This window comes from Lepeophtheirus salmonis, chromosome 7 (assembly GCF_016086655.4).
Source record: "Lepeophtheirus salmonis chromosome 7, UVic_Lsal_1.4, whole genome shotgun sequence".
Lineage (NCBI taxonomy): Eukaryota > Metazoa > Arthropoda > Copepoda > Siphonostomatoida > Caligidae > Lepeophtheirus > Lepeophtheirus salmonis.
The window spans coordinates 8,639,655-8,657,038 of NC_052137.2; the positions used below are offsets into that span (position 1 = coordinate 8,639,655).

A 17,384-nucleotide genomic window follows, 5' to 3' on the forward strand; every position below is an offset into this window, starting at 1 on the left:
GTCCAGGTTGGCAAAGAACCGTGGAGTGAGAAAGCAGCTAGTCTCCAAGGCTGTGAATGAGGACTTCAGGTACAGGTGGTACCGAATGGCCAAACAACACATCCTCACGGCATCCATGAAGGCCACCAGGGTCATCAACGGTAAACGTCATTACCTGAAGAGCCATGGAGGAAGAATCATCTTCTTCTCCGACGAGAAGAACTGGACTGTCGACAGAAGTTACAACGTTTAGAATGACAGGTGGCTTGCCAAGGAGAGAGAAAAGGTCCCGGCGGTCTTCGCCACAAAGTGCCCGGCCTCCGTGATGACCCTGGGTGTCATCTGCAGCACCGGTGAGGTGATGCCTCCTTTCTTCTTCAATCCCAAGGAAAGGGTTAACGCGATAAGGTACTGCGAAGTCATGGAGGAGTTCGTCATCCTCTGGATGAAGGATACGGCCGCTGGGAGGGAGTTCATATTCCAACAAGACTCAGCGCCCGCACACATTGCCATGAGGACCACTAACTTCTTCAACTCCCACGACATCACCTTCTGGGATCGCAACACCTGGCCCTCCAACTCACCCGACCTCAATCCGTGTGATTACTAATGGTAGGGGAAGTTGGAGAGGGAGGTGTGCAAGGTCAGCCACAAGAGCATCGCGGCCCTGAAGGGCTCTATTACGAGGGAGTGGAATGCTGTCGATTCTGCAGAAGTCATCAGGGCATGCAAATCCTTTCGGGGCAGGATGGAGAAGATGGTGGCTGCTGAGGGAGGACATGTTGAATAAATGCTTAAGCCAAGTTAGAGTCCATTTTTGTAAAGAACAGCTGTGCAAAGTTTCTCAACAGGCTGGAAATGGTTATTAAGGCAAAAAAGAGTTATATTGCTTTAGAATGTAAACATGATGTCCCTGTCTGTATTTATGAATTCAATTTTCTAAATTTGATGTTATTTTTTGAAATAAAACAATTTTCTTAATTTAGAAAGAGTTCTTATAATCTTCAATCCTAACTATGAGTGAAGAAAATAAAAATTGATTTTGGAAGTTTTTCTTCAAAAAATTAAACTTTTTGAGAATAGCCATAGTTTTTTGAAATTTTTTGTCAAAAAATTAACTTTTTGTGAATAGTTATAAATTTTTGAAAAATAAATAAATGTCAATTTGTTTAATTGAAATTTTTATTTCAAAAAATTAAATATAAGGGACAAAAAGGACAATGGCAATTAAATTCAGTACTTCTGGATGACTCCGATACTAAAGATGAAATTATCGACATAAATCAGAGAACATATTATAATTTAGCTCCACATGGTGACGTATTTATGCAAGTGGAAGAAATGTTTTAAAAATCAAAAGCTTACTTTGAAGAAGTTGAGCTATGCGACCCGCAGAAAAACGTCGTGATCTTTCTGAGATTTAAAAAATCTCAAATAGTGATTTAAATGCCACAGTTAAGAAATAAAAACTTTGTCAATTATTCAGGGAAGCGGACTTCTTCTACAAGATAACACTTAAACTTGACTTCATTGAAGACATGTCCCATTCTCGATTGCAATGTATTGGCCAAGAAAGAAAGAAAAAGAAAAAAATTATAATAATAATAGCAGTTTGCACGCCATCTGGAGGATTCTAACAATTCTGAGGATATTTACCACAAAATTTATAATAAATCGATAAATAACCAAAATGCAAAATCGATAGATAACCAAAATGCAAAATTGAACAAAAGTCCTGACATTTGATTTTTATTTTCGAATTCTATACAAAATATGCTGACCTTTTAACACCTATTTTACTTTGTTTAAAAAAAAAGTTGTTTTCATCGGCCACTTTCCTGAATTTGCATCGAATTGACGTTTTGTTCTGATACCGAAGCAAAATAAGGATCCTGGTTTCTTAAAAAAATTAAGACCCTTGGCGAAAATATTTTCATATGCTTTAGGCAATCGTCTTTGTGGAATTTTAAAATCAATTATTCACTCAACTCAGTATGGTTTTAAAAAGGACAAACGAATGGATATGGTTCCTTTTACGTTACATGTCTTTTTATAATCGTCTGACGATGTTTCCTTTATGGCAGTTGATTGTGCCAAACCGTATGACACGCTATACCCCAAATTTATAATCCAAACATTATATCGAAAAGGCATCGGCAACTACATTATTCGAATTGTTGGAGCTCTACTTGCAAACTCTCAGACAATAATACAATATGGATGTCTCCCCAACAAAAGTGTTATTCGCCAAGGAGACTCATCGTCAGCCTTACTTTTCATTATATTTGTTTACTCTTTAATTCAGAAAATACACAGAGAATATAATATGGTTGGTTTCTCCTCCCTTTCATCTCATCCCAAATCTCTTTGACTTGACCCTGATTTTTACAGGCAGTCAACTGCAAAGAATAAAATCCTTGAAGATAACCCAACAGTTATTAGACGATTTTTTGAACCAATCTGGCCTCCAGATGAACCAAGAAAAGACTGAGGTGCTCAGCCAATATGAAAGCCTGATCAATAAATTGTGGGCAGCTTTTCACACAGCGAAGCACATAAGTTTATTGGGGTCTTTGATTGGAGATAACTGCTGTCAAAAAAACTTGGAAGAAGTAACTTCTTATATTAAATCAGCTTGCGAGTTCCTTTAATCTTTTAAACTGAATATGTATGATAAAATTCAATCCTGGAACACATGGGTTATCCCTAGAGTTACCCATATATTACGAGTAACGCCGTATCAACAGAAAACATCTTCTGAGGTTTTAATGATTGCAACGACTTTCCTAAGTTTAAAGAATAAGAGAAATATTATGCCAAGGCGACTTCACAACCCTCTGAAATATGGTGGCCTATCTGTTATATTTTTCCGCGACCTATGGAAGTCTTATAATTCATTCTGTGTCAGAAATCTTTCGACGGAAAATCAGTCCCGGGACCACCATCTTCCTGGATTCATATGGAGGAAATACTCGGATGACCCTACAGCCGGCCTCAAAGTGGTACTCCATAAGTTGTCCTAATATTCAGATACGATGCAAACACTCTCAGGGAGTGTTTGGGAAATACTTATATCACATAAAAAGTACCTTAATTGGGAATTCCCAACCCAAGATTCAATTTACGACATTGGATTTGCAACCAATGGTGTCGAATTTGTGCCGAACCTTATGGCTCAAGTACCTTAATTACCAAAATGGCCTGCTTTTTTTTTTAAAGAATTATTTTCTTTAGAAGCATGTTTGGCCTTTGTATCGCTTCTATATTTTTGTTGAACAAATTTTATAGCGTTAGCTGTATTCATATTTTCGTTGTTTTGTGATCTTAAAATTTGAAATATAGATGTGCCTACTGGCCATGAACCCCCCAAAAAAAAAAAAAAAAACCCTGTAGATTGTAGTTATGAAAATAAGGAACAACACACAGAATTAATTAGATTGATGTATATTTCTTAAATAAACAAATTACGTTTTGTCTGTTTAAATGATTGAATTAGTAAGATTGTAGCACACTCAAAGATAAAGGATTATTAAATTAATGGAAGTCAAATGAGTAGTGTTTCTTTTTCCACATCCCTTTGAAGGGATTGAAATTGAATTTTTTTTCTGTGGAGTCAGCGATGAGTTGAGCAGTTCCAATGTCTCCTCCAGCACTGCTCCCAACGATGCCACCTCCTCTTCTCCGTACATCAAATTCTGAAATAGATACACAAAAAATGTAAAATATGTTAAATATGTAACTTTTATATATGTGGCTGCGACTTTTGTTGAGAAAAAGTTGAGTTTAAGAAAAGAAAGAAAAAGAACAGTTGGTACGTGTACGAGTGAAGTGATAAAAAATAGTTATGGATCGATCATAGGACTGATTTCTTAATTAGTTTCCCCCTCTTTCCGACTTTTTTTATCAGTCCGATCGTTCTTAGCATTCAACAGTCGGTCTTTCAGTCCAACAAACCTAGCTATTTTTTTATTTTATTTTCTCCTAGCTAGATAATTAATTATGGCTACAATGTGTAATAATAACTGCTAGCCATGCACTTCCTTCTTTAAACCTCAGTTAATCTTGTCTCTTTGAATGAGCTTATGGTATAACTTTAACACTTGAAAATGATGTAGTTATTACATTTATGATAACTTTATATTTAGAAGTAACAACTTTGGAAAATAAACATAAACACTCTTCATATTACCAACTCGAAAAGAATCTCGTACACTTTTAGGTCATATTTTATATAACTCTAAGCACTAGTATCTATTATACCGGTAGTGTTTGTTCTTTATTGAAATGAAATGAAACAGAGAAACCAAACATCATGCTCAGTACTCACCTCAACAAAATTCGCAAGCCTAATAATATAAAATACATTACACTACCTCTTTTTCCTTGTTGTTGATTACTACTGGAGGATCGCTTCACCTCCTTATTCTTTTGATCTCTCTCAGTGAGGTCCTCCACGGATGCAAACTCATGACTTCTCATTTTAGTTTGGGATCGATTGTTAGAGGAAGTCCGGAGATGAGAGGTTGAGGAAGAAGGGTGTGAAGAAGTGGACGAGGATGACACAACATTTGGAGGAGAAGGTGGACTAAAAGCTGGAGGAGGTGTGTCTAGGCCAACAATTCGTCCTTCAGATATGAGCTTTTTTAAGCTGGCAAACTCGGAGTCATCCTTGTTTTTTTATAAAATCAAAGGATGCTGCTGAGGATGAGGCCACAGACCAAACCCCAGAGAGTGGCTCTTCTTCATCTTCTTCCTCTCTTCGTATTGTTGAGGAAGCCAATGAAGAAGATACTCCCGTATGGTTTAAATTTTTATCAAGGTTTCGATGAAAGTCGTCAATCATGACGTCAACAGAAGTCTTTTTTCGTCGATGATCCTCAAACTCCTTGAGCATATGTGAACTCCCCTTGGGTGTGTAGTTACGAATAGTCTTTTTTGGAAGAGGAACATGATGAGGATGAATTGGCGTTCTTAGTTGTGGTCGTAGATGAAGGTAAAACTTTTGTTTTCATGCGAGGAGAACCTTCCATGGAGTTGTGAGGAGAGAGGGAAGACTCTTCGAAACTCCCTTCACTCATGTTGTGAATGAGCGTGTCAGAGGAAGATTCTTCTGAGGAGTAACTCCTTCGAGGACGTCTCTTGTGTCGTTGTTTGCTATTGTGTTGTCTTTCATTTGATAGTACTTCAGGAAAATACATATTTGGATTCTTCTGAAACTTGTCTTGAAGGACCATGCCGAAACTAGAGCGGGATAAATCTGTTCGAAAAAGTCCTATACCTGAGTCATTCATCGCTGAATTTTTTTGATTAGATTTGGAGCGGAGGAACCAATGGGAGCCACCGCCAGCTTGTTGACTATTTTGACGATGAAGTTGTCTTCGACGATGTAGTTCGGGATCTCCTGCAAAGTGTGCGGGGTGGGATGATTGAAGCCATCTTTCGGGCTGAAAGCGGTCATAGTCCTCTGGTCTTAGAGGAATTGTTCTGAAAGTAATGTATAAAAATAAAAATTTAGAAAGTACAACTCAAGTGCATGTTGCTCATACCGTGAGGGAACATTAAATGGAAGTCTTCCCTGCAACTCTGGGTGTATTGGCACTTCTCCTGTTATGAAGGGATGAGATGTCGAAAATCCTCCACTTTTTAGCAAGAAATCTTTTTGAGCTTCTAATGGCATTCTAGGAAGATGGGAACGCTTGGGAGCGGGAGGAGAATGAACGATGGGATCTCCCAAATATGGAAGAGGTGATGATGATGACATCTATTAACAAAAAAACAATCATATTTAATTAGACAATGGGGGTCCATTTAAGTATTCTCAAAATTAAATGACTCACTAATCTTTGCCTCATTTGAGGAGGATACTCGTCAAATGGATCAACAGCGACGGATCTTCGATTCCGAGTTTCTTGTTTGTTATAGGCATGAAATCTTGGACTGTGATGATTTAAATAGTTTTCGAAATGATGGGCTTGACGTAAATCAATCATGCTTTTTTGTCTACCTTGAGCACCCAATAAACGATTTGGAGGATATCTACATATGGAGGGAAAATACAGAAGTTTTTTATTTACAAAAGTGAACTGCAACTGACTTACCTTGGTAGCATCTTTTCTAAAGTAGCTTGTGCTTCAGCCGCAGATGGAGGCCGAGGATTACTTCCTCGTCCATGGTTCTCATTGTATGATCGATTTTTAGCTCCCTTATGCCCTCCCTTGTCATTGATATACCGCCCGGCGAATCCATTGGAGTTTGAGGGAGAGGATCGTCTGTTGTGATTATTATTGCTATGGCCTCTAGATTGCCGACGAGGAGGTGATCGATTGGGCGAACGAGCTCTTCGTTGGTGAATTAAATGATTTTGATTTTCCGTTTCAAGAGGTCCCAAGGAGCGGGATCTTCGGTTATTACCTACATAGGACTCACCCTTACCATGCATCTTACTTCCACTATTCACCTTACTATCTCCTTGTCTTCTTTGCTGTGGCGGATATCTTTGTCGCGACTCTCTTCTTCCCCTTTCTGTGGATTTGAAATGCGTGATCTTTTCAGGGCCTGAATGAATCATGGCTGTGGTGACGCCTTTTTTGGGACGTCGTGTTGGAGAGTGATCCTCGTAGACTTTGACTTGCTCTTTAATTCCATTGGCAAGTCCCATTTGTGGTGTTCGACGATTAGGAATTTTCTCACCATTGAACTGTTTACTGTTCTGGCTGTTATTTTTGCTGTTGATTGCCTTTTGCTGCTGCTTCGTCATTTTCTCGCGGGAAGAGCTACTGTTATTTGGAGAAGCGTCGTCTGTTTTTCCTTTGTTGTGGTTGCTACTGCTGCTGCCATTTTGTTGACTCTCATGCCTCTCCTTGATTTCCTTTGTTAAAGCACTGAAAATATCGTCAATTTGAGAATTGAGGCTATTTTTCCGAATGAGTCTTCTAGGAGAGGGAGGAGGCTGTTGTCGGAGTTGTTGATGAGACTGGTGGTGGTATTGACTGCCTTTGTTGTTGCTTTTGATGTGGTGAATGATTGACCCATTATCATCAAATTGATCCAAGACCTGATCCAAAACGTCCAAACTATTTTTAACATCGTCTCTACAATAAATAAAACAAACGATAATTAAGAAATAAGTCTGGGGAAGTGACTTAAGGAAGTAAGATAATTTCAATTAACTCCTCCTAGGGAGTATATGATCATGTTATTAAACTCCTACACAGTATTTACATGAACTTTGAATCATCAAGGATTTCATAAAAGTACTTAGAAGATAACTTAATAAATATTCATTGCCTAAGTACTCCAGCCATATGAGAAGATCATTTAACTAAGACAATGAAAAAATGAAGAAAAAAACAATTTTAACTTCACAAGAAATTAAATCATTTATTTGAACGAACAAAGAGAGACCTCAAAAGCAACAGCATTTCCTCCCCCCCTCCCAACATGAGCGTTAGGGTGGTTTCTTTCTCAACTTTTTTCGAATTCCAATTACGGCCAGTCCGGAAAAGTTGTTATATGGTATAAAAAGTACCTATACAAAATTGCATTCTTCAAATTATACAAAAGGCAAAAACTAATTAATTAGTGAACATATACGGGGGTCTGAAAAGTTTCCCACCTCAACGCCAATATGGTAGTACCCGTAAATAAAAGCTAGTCACATCTATCGGGCATCTGTCGACAGTTATTCACCAAAGTTGTAGCCTTTTTGGACATGAAGCTGCTATGTAAGAGTCGTTTGATTGAGTTAATTTGAGTGTTTATGTAAAAATGAACACAATTGATTATCGAACTGTCATTGATTTGTTGTTGAAATTGTAACCTTTAAAGAGATTCACATAATAGTAGACATATAAAGGCTTGTTGGGCTAAGATCTAACGTGTCTTTGTCAAGCCAACTCGGAGTAATTGAGTAAAAAAGTGAAAAGTGTCCCGTAAACAATTACTTTTGTGAAAAAAAGCGCCAAGTACTATTTCGACTGAATAAAGAGATGGGAACATCGTTAGGATAAATAAAGCTACAAGGAGACTATGCTGAAAAATAAATAAAAAATGTCTTGTATTTTTGTTAGGTCGGAAACTTTTCAGAACACCCTCGTAGATATCAAGAAGACATTTTTAGTTATTTTGGTAAAAATATTTTTGATAGACATTTTTCCAACTCATAAAAAGTCTTTACTACAGTTTTATTTAAAATTGTTCTATAGAGCCAAAAAAGAGAGATAAGTGAGGAAAATTTGATGATGCTCATATATCGCGTCACATTTCTTATGTCAATCTCTCTGTTTTCACTCCATAGGATAGCTTTATCAAAAAAACTTTGTTAATACTGTTTATAGCTTAGAATAATGTCAATTATATTAATTTTCTGTAAAATAAAGATTAATATTATATTTTAATCTTGACGGAATAAATAAATAATTTATGTCAAATTTCAACCATTGAACTAGATGTGTTTCCTAAACATGATATTTTTGGGTAATAAAGTTTTGCATAGGTGTTTTTCTTAGAAATTGAAGACTTTTCCAAACTACCCCTAATCGAATTTCAAAAAGTGTTGAGCTACAAACCGCCCTAATGGGCGTCCCTTTATAACAACGAAATCTAGACATATACGTACTTACGTACGAAAAAGGCAGTTTATTTTTTATCAAGACCATGAGTTTTTATATAATGTGATGTTTTTTTCTTCTCAAGGATGTTTCACGTTATTATTTAAGAATGTCGAGGGAGGGAGAAGTACACGATGAAAAACTCATCGTCCCTGAAATGAATTGATTTCATTTCAAGAGTTAATAAATATATATGTATGTACACGTCATATGTTTTTTGGTTTTGAGTGGTACTAAGGATTTTATGTAGTGGAGGGGGGGGGATATTACATAATCTAGAAAGTCAACACAAAAACCAACCTATTTTTCCCAAAACTATGTAGGGATTAAGTATGTATCTATATTGATGCATTATCGTCAATTTCTATAAATAAATTGTTCTTATTAACCCTTTGGACGTATCAAAAATTTGGACATGAGCGTGGTTTACTAATATTCGTTTGTAAACAAAGCAACAGTGCGTGGCGCCATCTGCAACTCTCTGAATGATAACATTATTTATTTAATATAAAACCACTGTGACAAATAAAATAAACGAAATATAGATATGAAAATAAGTTAATTTTACTGAAAAAATTTACATATGTGCCCAATCAACACAAAAGCAAGCTGGAATGATTTTCTCAAAATTGAGTATGGATAACTTGAATATTCTTTAGTCGAGAAGCTAAAATTTTATTATATTTTAACTCATTCCATAAATTGAAATAGAAAAACTAAAACTATGTTATATTTTACAAATTTTTGTGAGATTGTGCAATTTGTTATAAAACTATAACTGTATACTTATGTCTAGTCGGTATCCTCAGACATTTGAAGAATCATATTATAAATTGTGATTGATTAGAAAATAATTTAGGGACAGCTACACGAATGTTTACATTTCATAAGGTTTAATGATACAAATCAATCTAACTCAATGAAATCGCCTGTTTCTTTTAATGAATTTGTCATTCAAACCGAGTCGAGGATTGATCAAGTCGACTCAACACTATTTTACTTTAATATACATACATTTAATACAATCAATCCAAAAATAGGATAGGACTCTGGGATTGAATTACTAAAAGAAATAATAATATTCGATCAATAAAAATCTACACAATATATTGTAATGAAAGACTCCACCCAAAATTCATGGGCCTTAAAGATATTTGAATAGGATCAATAAGGGCTTTTTCAAATTGATTCAAACAAAATATGAGCATCACATTTAGAGCGAGTCAACATAAGGCTTACATTCTAATTACAAATTAAATATTCTCATGGGCTGTGTCAGAATTAACTTTGACGTACAATAGGACGTTTTCACGTGACGTCAGCATTGCTGTTGTCCACCATTTTGTGGGCCTAAACAACAAAATAGCAATAAAATCCCATTTTTCATTAATATTAATAAATATTGGATGTCGAAATGGGACCCATAAATAAATGGATTGTCTGTCAACAAATTTGTCTCTCTAATGCCTAGTTTAACTAGATATCAGAGCCTAAAAAGTATCAAAAATATGTTATTTTATGTCTATATAACGTTATTTTCGTGTTATAGATAAAAATTAACTGTTACAATGAAAAATATAAATTATTTTACTCAAATTATCCAACATTTATTCGTCCCTAATCAATCAAAAAATTATAACAACTGTACAAATCTAAGCATTTTATGGATTTTTATAACATATCAATTTGATCAGTGTTTATCATTGACATCAAGTAGTATTCAATGCAGATGTTAAGTCTTTTTGTATTCTTAAGGTCATTTGATGAAGTTTCATCAATATTTATTGAAAAAAAACACCCCATTTTATGTTGTAAAAATATCAACTTTAAGCCCCCAAGATCTTTCAATGACGTCTGTGAAAATGCTTTATATCTGCGATTTCATGAAAAAAATATAGAGAAAAGTATAGATAAGAAAACGCGTTATTCCTAACGTCACAAATTATATTCGGAAGGCCATTTGTAACAAATATAAGACTATTAAATCAAAAGTTCATAACAATAGTTAAAAGTCTTGGGTATTTTAACTCTTCTCACAAATTTGCATAATAAATCAATAGTTGAGTCAATTATCTCACTGTAATATTGAGAATAGTGATTAGTTCTCAATGTAGGGGACTCTGAAAATATCCCCTCCCTCCCCAATCAGCCCCCCGGTGTCAACTGGACGTCACAAATGTATGACCCCTAACCTTGTTTCAACATAAATTATCGGTAACTTTAATCCACAACTATTTATTTTCAAATTGCCCATAGTCAGTAAATTAAATCGGCTCCCCAATATATTTAGATTGTGTTATTCTTTAATAAAAAAGGCAATTAACTATGTGCCCAATATTTTTTCCATATGATTAACATTGATACTTTGATCAGATGTTTTCAAATGACTCATACACCTGTTATAATTATGTTGTCAACCTTGATCCTATCAATATGTATCAAACTAACATGCATTAAAATGTCATTTTTTAAAGTAATTATGTATATTTTTAGACAAAATGTCATCAAAGAAATATGTGTTTGATATTTTATCAAAAAAATGTATTCCCAAAAAATTTCTTTTTTCAAACTGTCATATTTTAAGCAAAGAATTGTTCTTTTAAACGTTCGCAAATGTCTCATCTCATCATTATGCTTCCTTACGACAATAGGTTCAGGAACAAAAACGTTGTGTACTTTTGTGTATTTTGTAAAATAGACAACATATTTTTGACTAAAATGGTCGGTTGCACTTCTCAGTTCCTCTAAAAATTTAGAAAACGTGTCAAGCGGGATGGTAAGGACCTACTGACGATGATTTTCCTGCAGCTTTGTGACCGGGAAGCGGCCAAAATCGTCCGAACTCGTCCATTGTTGAGGAAAATAAACAACAACAAAAAATATATGAGAAGAATCCCGACCAATCAATGAATGCATTCGCTGACAGCATCGACGAAGCGTCCTATTCAACTTTCCATCGTGTCATCATTAAATATCTAGAGTATCTCAGCAATGCACGCCACAAGGGACAGCTTCAAACCCCATCAAACAGGTAAAAAAGTATTACCCAAACCAATGCTTCAATTAAGCCAAAACAAAAGCCTCCTGTGAAATATCTCGTCTGGTTCTTTTTCAATGAGAAAATTTTATGTCAAAAACAGAAGCATAATTCGAGGAACAATAAAAAGGTCAACACCAATATCTACATCAGTGCTCTGTGCACTAAAGTATTCCTATAAATTCGCAGCATCATAAAAGATCAACCGTGGATCTGGAAGCAAGATGGAACACCCTGTGACACGAGTAAAAAAACCCTCGATTTTCTTGGTTGTGAGTGTGCGTTCTACGTCCCGGAGAGTTATTGGCCTTCTAACTCTCCAGAATGGAACCCCGGGTTCCCAATCAAGATCCCCAAAAAACCACAAGATCCCTCAGAGCTGGTATAAGGATGATATTTCGGATCTTTACTCAGTGTGACGGTCAGGAATGAAGTTGAACGTTTCCAGGGAGACGTTGTGGTCCGGAATTACGGCAATTTCATTGATTGAATCTCAAATTTATGTTATAATATTTATTTTTGTGAAAATTTTAATTAAGAAATAAAGTCACAACAGCATTTTACTATTTTTTTTCGTCTTACGAACGTTGGACGCACTTCCTTTTATTGGTTGTACTTGGAGACCTTGATATTTACTCTAGGTGGTAGGCAATGTAAAAGCTTGAGAACTACAGCTCTATAGTAAGTATTGAATAAAAGGATATGTGTTATGACCACTGTGCCTATAAAGTGTTATCTGTCTTGAGATCACAAAGAGATAACAAAAGAACAAAGAAGGAACCCTCTCATTTTGAAGGATAAAAAGATCCTACTTAACGATAAATATTATAACTAATTAATAGACTAGCACATCAAAAATATTGACTTGTGAGTATGCAAAAATAATTTATCAACTATTCGCATAGATTTAAATAATATTATCTGCCAGTATGTTAAAAAAAACCCGCATACCTGTCATGATATTTCATTTGATTAGCTACAAGCAGCTATGAGATTAAGAAAATAAACACAAACTCAACTCTCACATCTGGGAATGATATAGGCAGAAATTACTACAATGTCGATCTTCAATTCTACTCAGAGTTCAACAAGGACATACACTTATAATTCCGCAACAAATGCTCAGTGTTACTTTTCGTCTTTGACGCACTCCTGATAATTTTATACGGATAAGTTTTCTCTTCAATAATAAAAGATAAATGATAACAGCTTTGGAAAATAAAAAGAGCTCTTCAAGTTGTAATTACAAAAATAGCACGATCTTTCATTTTCATATTTTTTAACCTACATCTATTCGTATTTATGAATACAAGGGCGTCCACAGGTTATTCTTGTTTGAAGGGCAGGACCGTTATAAATTAATCATTATTATTATTATTTGGGGGGAGGATTTTTTTGACAATTTTGCCAAAATATTATTGTGATATATTCCCAAACCTTTTTTGAAAACGTTTAGAGTTAAAATTTTATTAAGGAGACTTAATATGAACGAAAGATCTTTTATTAGACAAGACATTAAATTTTATGTAACAATAAAAATTTCGCAATTTGGCGGGAAGAGGGGGGGGTTTAGGGTATCTTAACTCATCCCTAAAATTAGAGTACAAAACCTAGAATTGACTCAAATATGTCGATTAATCATTGGACTGTATGTTTATACTTATGAATCATATAAATAAAATGGAATTTTCTCGATGTTAGTTCAAGATTGTTGTTATGTTGACGCATCAATTATATAAGAGGAAAAAAATTAAATTAAATTAAAATCTTTCCAGGGGGTTCTTACAATTATTAGGAACTATTTGTATGTGGCCCATGAACACAAAAGCATTCTAGAATGATTTTCCCAAAATTGAGTGTGGATTAAATTTGTATTCTACGACAAGTTATCCTCAACTTCTATTAACAAATCATTCTAATTAATCCTTTGGGTGTGTCGCAAATCACACCCTTAAAGTAGGTAAAATGGCTTCATCATAAAATAATTTTAAATTGACATATTTTATTTGAAAGACGGGGGCAATATAAGTATTTTTAAATAAAATAAAAGTTCTAAACTACAGTTTAAATTATTGGGTATGTCAACTAATGCCAGTAATTTGAATATTAAGCCTATAATTGACTCAAATATGTCTATGAAGTTTTTTCCCCCCCTTGATTTTTGGTCAAGATTATTTTTATGTTGACATTACACATATTATTTATTTATAAAAATCAACATGTTTATTGCGTAATAAATATATATATTTACATTTTTTAACTTAAGTACATATATTTTTTGGTAGGTTAATAGTACAAAGTGATACATGCACCGCTAAAGAGCACAGGGATATTTCTTTCAAATAATCATAACATGTCTTTTTTTAAAGATTTATAAAATAGAGCAGATGTTATGATGTTACTCATAAGACCTTCGAATTATATGCATCTTTACCTATGTAGATAGTTTATTGTTAATGGTTTAAGTATGTCATTAGAGATATTTGTTGTTTTTTTGTGAAAAAACAAACAAACAAAACCCGCAATAATTGCTTTACTTATTTATCCAAAAAAAGTGAATGTATTAGCAACATTTTTAATCAAAATGGAGTCAACGCCGGATATAATTAAAATAGGCTTATAGTCAAATTTTTTACAACAGCAATTACTTGGCAAGGAAGAAAAAGTCAACTTTTCCTTCCCTACGACTGTGCTAATTCTCTAAAAATGAGAGGGACAACTCAGGACATTTGTTCCCACGTCGTAACTTTTATTATATCCCGCAACCTTTTCTACAAAAAGAAACAGAAAAAAGGCCCAAAATCATCTGGTAGTTAGCCAAATAAGGCAATCACACCAACTGCTATTTATCTCTTATATGTCATCCAAGACAGGGGCGTCAGCAAGGGCTGTAACCCCTCAAATCAATGATCAAATCAAATCTTAGCATTTTATTAAAAACATTCTTCGTCAAGATGGAACTTTTTTTGAAGGATTTCTTATCTAAAAAAGGTCCTTCCAGGGCAAATTATGCAACAGAGCAAATAATTTAATTTTGGTGAATTTTTGCCAAAAAATTCACCAAAACCAAGCTCCTTTGCGTGATTATTTTTAATAAAATTTTTCAGCAATTTTTTAAATTAATTACCTCTTACATTTAGGTAATAATATTTTATTCGATGCTGTATAACGATATTGCCTAGTAATATTTTTATTAAAAGCGTAGCTACACATTTTTATTTCTATATGATAGCCAATATTTCTTCTAATAAATAATAAAATGGCCAATATATATATTTACGACGAGGACAATTGTTTTCCTGTCCTCTTGGAAACAGAGTAAAAGTATTTTAACCTATTCGTTTATTTCTAAAAAATAAATAAATTATGAAATAGACATGAGGTATCAAACCAGACGAGAAAATCAACAGCTGACAACAAATACATTGGGTATCATTGAGTTAGGGTGTTAAGGCCGTTTTCTACTTTTGCAAATACATTACTCCAGCAAGGACTGCAACTAATGCATTGATCTGGGATGCGTACGGGATTCAGCCCAAAAAACAAAACAACGATATACTGGTGGCCCCTAATCCAAGGGTCAAGGATGGATTTCAGATATAGGCAATCATTTCAAATCTCTATAATCCATGACACAACGTCTTCCTTTTCAACTATGCCTAGAGGTTTTGAAGAAGCAAATAATAATTTTTGCTCTTTTTTAGAACTCAATCCTGAGACAGTTTAAATTTAAAGTGCAATTTAAACGTTAAAAAACCTCCATATTTGAAGGATTTTGTTTGAAAAGGAATGAAACCTCAGTTTTTCATTTATTTATACACCAAAGGATCTTCTGTGAAGCATGAATAATTATTAAGGTTTCCTTTACCAAAGTGTATTTGGTTCTAGAAGGTCTAGTTCAGCTGCAATATTGATTTCTTTCCAATTGCATAGAGGAAAACATCAATACGAGATTAATAAAATATAATATAAAAACTCCGTTGTTTAACTATTTATAATAAAGTTAATTTATCTTCTTTTTATACAATATAATTTTCCTTATAAATATATATATATATTATTGTTCATATTTGCAAGAAAAATCCACATTAAAAAAATGAATTAAAGTTTCTGGAACAAATTAGAAAATGAAGGATTCAGTAGCCTTGTTTTTATTTATTTTCAAAAAATATATATAGGTTGAACGAATAGAGTGAATTACGAGCAAAAAAAAAAACAACCTGTAGTAAACCAAACAAATTGATTCGTTCACCTTTAACAGAGTTTTCAATAATATTTTTTCCTTACTGAATTCATTATGAAGTTTACTATGAGTTTCACTTCATCATGTTTCTATTAACCAGAAAAAAGGCCTTCATGATATATCCTATTGATAGCTGGTTAAAGTACAAATAAAACGAATAAACCGACAAGTAGTTGATTACATAAAGGATTTTATGTTGACGTTATTATTCTGAAAGTCAGTCATCTGTAAGTTTGAAAATCCTTCTCTTATAACAGGCAGCTCTACTTAAAAAATACCACCGTTTTTAATAGTAGTATTTAAATTAACTTCATCAAGAACAACATTTTTTTATTAGAGCTATACCAAATAATATTAACAATCATTTCGCAAAATGTCCTTCTTTTGCGGCCACCATAGCACCCAGTCTGGGAATGAACACTTTGCACACCTTAATGACGCAGTCATTAGACATATCAGTCCACTCCTTTTCAACAGAGGACCCCAGAAAATCAACATTGCGTTGTGGGACTTTGCAGGCCTTGCTCTCCACGAATCTCCATATTCCATAGGCAATCAGACTAGTGATGAGTTGGGCCACAAGATTGGAGGCCAGAAATCGGGTTTTCCTTGCACCGAGCTTGAATTATTAAGGCTTTATAGCCTTTATATAAGTCTTAAATGACAATCTTGTTGTGTCCTTCAGTTGGTGTTGTTCTCGAGAAGCTCTCCCCGCTGTTAATGACCCTCCCAATTTTACAGACAAGCTCAGCAAAGTGATTCACAATCTCTGGGACCTCCTTTATATTATGATTTTTTGCGTAGAATATCTGCAATCTATTTACTGTTTTCATCCCATGTCGTTGTTTGTTCAATATTGATTGCAAGTAATATGTGCATTATAGAGCTCTAATTGGCGTTGTACAATTTGCAAACGCACACCCTCTTCATAAGTCCCATCCCTCCTTATGCTTAATCGGGGCACCTCCATCTGAACAATAGGAGAGAAAAAAAATCGAATGATCGCATGAATATCTCAAGCGAGTAGGAGTCATTTTCAGAAAATTGTCGCCTTTAGTAAAATCGAGTTGTGTTTTTCTAAGTTCGAATAGTACTCGATCTATCTCTACTTTATATACCTATATATACTATTATATATATGTACTCTAACTTTTAAACTCTTCAAGTACCTTTTGTTGTCTCTTAGCACAATATTTATACAACACATATGTTTACATAAAATAAGAATTCAAAACAGATGAAAAGAGCTATTGTTTAATATTGTCTGTAAATGCCTTTACTGTTATTTACCCTCATCAACTTATTTTTATGAGTATGTACATTACAATAGTAGTTCCTTTTACAACTGAAGAGGTTACATGCACGACACTTCTACGTGAACTTAACGCTCTATTTTTCTCTATGACAAAAACCCATCGAATGATCATAGATAGTCAAATGAATCGGTGCATTTTGGAAATGTTAAAAAAAGAAAAGAAACCAAAAATCAACATGGTAACCCTGACATTTTGAAGAA

General features: G+C 34.3%; 1 protein-coding gene across 1 annotated transcript in view; it reads right to left on the bottom strand.

Annotated features, from left to right (window-relative positions):
- Window positions 1-3,407: 3,407 nt before the first annotated feature.
- LOC121121356 (uncharacterized) overlaps window positions 3,408-17,384 on the bottom strand; it is a 39,923-nt gene continuing 25,946 nt past the window's right edge. Inside the window, exons 2-6 of the mRNA XM_040716249.2 lie at window positions 6,078-7,070; window positions 5,817-6,015; window positions 5,526-5,740; window positions 4,353-5,463; window positions 3,408-3,674 (exon numbers count right to left, since the gene is read on the bottom strand). Coding sequence (XP_040572183.1) covers window positions 4,899-5,463; window positions 5,526-5,740; window positions 5,817-6,015; window positions 6,078-7,070 — 1,972 coding nt within the window. The 3' untranslated portion in view covers window positions 3,408-3,674; window positions 4,353-4,898. The remainder of the gene's footprint in view (window positions 3,675-4,352; window positions 5,464-5,525; window positions 5,741-5,816; window positions 6,016-6,077; window positions 7,071-17,384) is intronic.